Below are 4,917 nucleotides of genomic sequence, written 5' to 3'. Positions count from 1 at the left end.
CACAAGAACAGTTTTTTCCCAAATGCCATCACTCTGCTAAACAAATAATTCCCTCAAACAGTCAAACTATTCACTAAGGCTGTATTACTATTACTATTAGTCTTCTCATCATTCCTATCACCCATCTCCTCCACTTATGACTGCATGAGTGTAACTTTGTTGCTTACAATTTATATTAATATTGTTTCCTGATTGCTTATTTGTACCCTATGGCTATCATTAAGTGTTGTATCTTATAATTCTTGTCTTTTTATGTACACTGAGAGCATATGCACCAAAGACAAATTCCTTGGGTGTCCAATCACACTTGGCCAATAAAGAATTCTATTCTATTCTATTCTATTCTAAAAAAGAATGAGAAATCCCCAAGCACAATTTTACAACATGCCATGGTTTTTGAGTCTCAAGTACAAATATATATGCTTTTCCACACTGTTCGTTAACAATTGTACCAGTAAGAATTACTTCAATAGTTGAGAAAAAATTATCCTGTTGCTCTGATTATTTTTTTTTAAGTACTTTCCTCTATAAATACTGGTAGTGCTTTTACATAAATGCAAGGAATGTGTTTCTAAGCTTCAATTTATAAATGCTATTAACTTTCTCTGGGTTATCCTTGTAAATTTCAGGAAGGCACAGTGATGGTGACTCCAGCCCACAATACGTCAGTTGACTTCTATATCACCACCTCGGAGCTGAAAAATCTGATGCAATTTCGAAAGAAAGAAGCAGTGAACAAAATAAGAGAATTATACGGCGACATCTTTGAAATCTGTAATCGTCTGAAAACATCTCCTACAAATGGAATATCTTCATCAGAAGTAGAGCTTAGGAAATCTGTGTTTGGACAGAACTTTATACCCCCGAAAAAGCCCCTAACATTCCTTGAACTGATATGGGAAGCACTGCAGGATATGACATTATGTATCTTGGAAGTTGCAGCCCTGATATCATTAGGACTATCGTTTTATCATCCTTCAGGGATAAATCTTGCAGTATGTCGTTTGGAAGAATTTGAAGGAGAAGAAGAAGAAAGCAACACCGAATGGATTGAAGGTGCTGCTATTCTTCTATCGGTTATTTGTGTGGTGCTGGTAACGGCTTTCAATGACTGGAGCAAGGAAAAACAGTTCAGGGGGCTGCAGCGTCGCATTGAAAAGGAACAAAAAGTTACTGTTGTCAGGAATGGGGATGTAACGCAGGTCCCAGTAGTTGAATTAGTGGTTGGGGATGTCATGCAGATCAAATACGGGGATCTTCTACCAGCTGATGGCCTGCTTCTCCAAGGCTATGATTTGAAACTAGATGAAAGCTCCCTCACCGGGGAATCTGATCAAGTCAAGAAAACTTTAAGACAGGATCCTATGTTGCTGTCAGGTACCCACGTAATGGAGGGCTCTGGAAAAATGGTTGTTACAGCTGTTGGTATTAACTCACAAACTGGCATTATCCTCACTTTACTTGGAGTTGGAGAGCATGAGAAACCAAATGAGGCCAACAAGAATGGTTCCCCTAAGAAGAAAGAAGAGAAAATAGTTGAAGACCAGGAAACACAGGCATCTGAGGAAAGCCCAAAAGCTACTGGGCACAAAAAAGAAAAATCTGTCCTCCAGGGGAAACTTACCAGATTAGCCGTGCAAATTGGCAAAGCTGGGCTGGCAATGTCTGTAATCACCGTCACTGTTCTTATAGCCTCTTTTTTCATTCGAACATTTGTGATAGAGAAGCGTGTTTGGGCTGTTGAGTGTACGCCTGTGTATGTACAATATATAGTGAAATTCTTTATCATTGGCGTGACAATTTTGGTTGTAGCCGTGCCTGAGGGCCTCCCACTTGCAGTAACCATCTCCCTTGCCTATTCTGTGAAGCAAATGATGAGAGATAATAATTTGGTCCGGCATCTGGATGCCTGCGAAACTATGGGCAACGCAACAGCCATTTGCTCAGATAAAACCGGGACCTTAACAATGAATAGAATGACAGTGGTTCAGATTTTTATTGGGGGTAAACATTATAAAATTGTTCCTGCCCCTGTTTTAATTCATCCAGCCTTGTTGGCTTATCTGCTGAAGGGTGTTTCTGTTAACTGTGCCTATACATCCAAGATCCTGGCTCCTGAAGTAGAAGGAGGCTTGCCCCGTCATATTGGCAATAAAACTGAATGTGCTTTACTGGGCTTACTTATAGAATTAAGTCTGAATTATGAGGCCATGAGGACTAAAATCCCAGAAGAAACATTGTATAAAGTGTATACCTTCAATTCTGACAGGAAATCTATGAGCACAGTTTTGAAAAATGCTGGTGGTGGTTATCAGCTCTTCAGCAAAGGTGCTTCTGAAATACTTCTTCAAAAATGCACCAAAATATTGAACTCTGCTGCAGAGCGTGAACCTTTTTCCAGAAAGGATAGGGAAAATGTGATTAAAAATGTGATTGCCCCGATGGCTTCCGAAGGACTCCGAACCATCTGTATTGCTTTCAAAGATTTTCCAGGTGGCCCTGATTCAAGCGAACCAGTATGGGACGACGAGGACACTATTATTAAGGATTTAACCTGCATTGCAATTGTGGGCATTGAAGATCCAGTCAGACCCGAAGTTCCAGACGCAATCAGGAAGTGTCAGAACGCTGGCATCGTTGTCCGTATGGTCACTGGGGACAATATTAACACAGCACGGGCAATCGCAGCCAAATGTGGGATTCTGCGGCCCGGGGAGACCTTTCTGTGTTTAGAGGGGAATGAGTTTAATAGATTAATTCGTAATCAGAATGGGGAGATCAAACAAGAATTGATAGACAGGATCTGGCCTACCCTAGCCGTGCTTGCAAGATCCTCCCCAGCCGATAAGTATAACTTGGTGGAAGGGATCATCAACAGCAACATCACAGAGCAAAGACAAGTGGTAGCAGTCACTGGGGATGGTACTAATGACGGGCCGGCATTAAAAAAGGCTGATGTTGGCTTTGCCATGGGAATTGCTGGAACAGATGTAGCTAAGGAAGCTTCTGATATTATTCTTACCGATGACAATTTTTCGAGTATTGTCAAAGCAGTGATGTGGGGTAGAAACGTGTATGATAGCATTTCCAAATTTCTTCAGTTTCAACTTACGGTCAATGTAGTAGCTGTGATAGTTGCTTTTACGGGTGCTTGCATCACCCAGAATTCCCCTCTGAAGGCAGTTCAGATGTTGTGGGTTAATCTCATTATGGATACCTTTGCTTCCCTTGCTTTAGCCACAGAAAAGCCAACCGAAGCGTTGCTGAAACGGAAGCCTTACGGTAGAAATAAGCCACTCATCTCCCGTATAATGATGAAAAATATTTTCTTACATGCCATTTATCAGCTTGTGGTGGTCTTTTCACTACTGTTTGTAGGAGATCAATTATTTGATATTGAAAATGGGCGAGCCTCAACACTGCAGTCCCCACCCACCCAACATTACACTCTTATATTTAACATATTTGTAATGATGCAAATTTTTAATGAAATCAATGCCCGAAAGATTCACGGAGAACGGAATGTTTTTTCAGGAATATTCAAAAATAGCATTTTTTGCGGTGTCACTCTTGGAACCTTGATTGTACAAGTTATAATCGTTCAGTTTGGAGGGAAGCCCTTTAGTTGCACATCACTTACCGTAGAGCAATGGATGTGGTCCATCTTTTTTGGCCTGGGGTCTTTGATATGGGGACAATTCATCATTTGTATCCCTACCAGATATATGTGGTTCCTGAAAGAAGTTGGAGAGCAGCCACTCAAAGAGGAGATAACAGGACAAGAAGTAACTGAAGTGATTGACTTTGGCGAACAGGAATTGCGTCACAGCCAAATTTTGTGGTGCAGGGGCTTAAGCAGAATACAGGCTCAATGCAGAGTAGTGAATGCCTTTCGCTATCCTGCATATAAAAGTCCACACTCGGCAATGAGCAGTAAAACTATCTGACCAGACACTAAAACAGATTCTGAAATGGTGGTTTTATTCTTGGTGAATGTTGATATTCAAAGAGAATGTGCACGTTAGCTCCATTAAGAAATGGGTGGGGAAATGGGGCTTCACAGCAGTCGGTGAAGGAGACACATTTTTGAAGCTATCTAGCAAAATAGAAGTTTCTGGTCTGAACTTAATTCCAAGTAAATGGGAGAAAGCATAAGAAATCAGTACAGCAATACAATTAACACTTTCTTTATGTAGGGGTCTAATCATTATGTTAGCAGACTTGTCCTGGATTTTGAGACATTAATTTCTTTTTGCAGAAAAGATGCCTTCAGAGAAAAGAGGAGTGATGAAGCCAAAAATCCATGTCTTTAATTTTTTTATATTTATATATTTATTAATTGAAAGATGATATGCTTATAAATGATAGATGTTAAACAGTGCATATAACAGCATTTATCTTTGCTCCTGTTTATGCCTATAATTTGTGTCAATTGACTGAGTCGCCCAGGCCCTTCATCTGGGCCACCTTCCCAAGCACTTTCCTTCTTTCCTAAGGCCGCAGGCTGTGAATCTAAGGAAGCAGGATAGATGCGGCTACAAGCAGGCTGAATGTACTTTTATTTTGTTGTTGGCAGTTCCTTATGAGCAAAAAGTATATGAACAATAATAAAAAAAAAATGCTTCAAACTATTTTTGCTTTGGTTGGTTAATTAACAATCAGAAAAACCAAAATAGTTATTTTTTACAAAAAGAGGAGAGAGTCCTATAAACTAGTAATGTAATCATCTTTGCCAACCTATGTATTATGGATAATTTTTCCTCTAAGAATATCTTCCAGAAATATATAGATGGTCAAAGGTGATTAATGTGATAACTTCCTAGTAGGGGTGTCTGGGGATGGAGAGGGTGACAAGATATTAGACTTGTTTCCCTCTTGTAATTGGGGCATAAAATATACAAAAGTTCAACTATCAGC

The 4,917-nt window shown here is 39.9% G+C and overlaps 1 protein-coding gene across 1 annotated transcript; it reads left to right on the top strand.

The window, feature by feature from the left end:
- Nucleotides 1–641: 641 nt before the first annotated feature.
- LOC139317963 (plasma membrane calcium-transporting ATPase 1-like) lies at nucleotides 642–3,947 on the top strand. The gene has a single exon (XM_070945166.1). The coding sequence runs from the start codon at nucleotides 642–644 to the stop codon at nucleotides 3,945–3,947; it is 3,306 nt and encodes a 1,101-aa protein (XP_070801267.1).
- Nucleotides 3,948–4,917: the final 970 nt, after the last annotated feature.

The sequence above is a fragment of the Pituophis catenifer genome, unplaced genomic scaffold, assembly GCF_029215685.1.
Source record: "Pituophis catenifer annectens isolate HBS135680 unplaced genomic scaffold, rPitCat1.0.hap2 SCAF_6, whole genome shotgun sequence".
Lineage (NCBI taxonomy): Eukaryota > Metazoa > Chordata > Lepidosauria > Squamata > Colubridae > Pituophis > Pituophis catenifer.
Note: the sequence above shows the minus strand (reverse complement) of the source record. Positions and strands in the feature narration are given on the sequence as shown.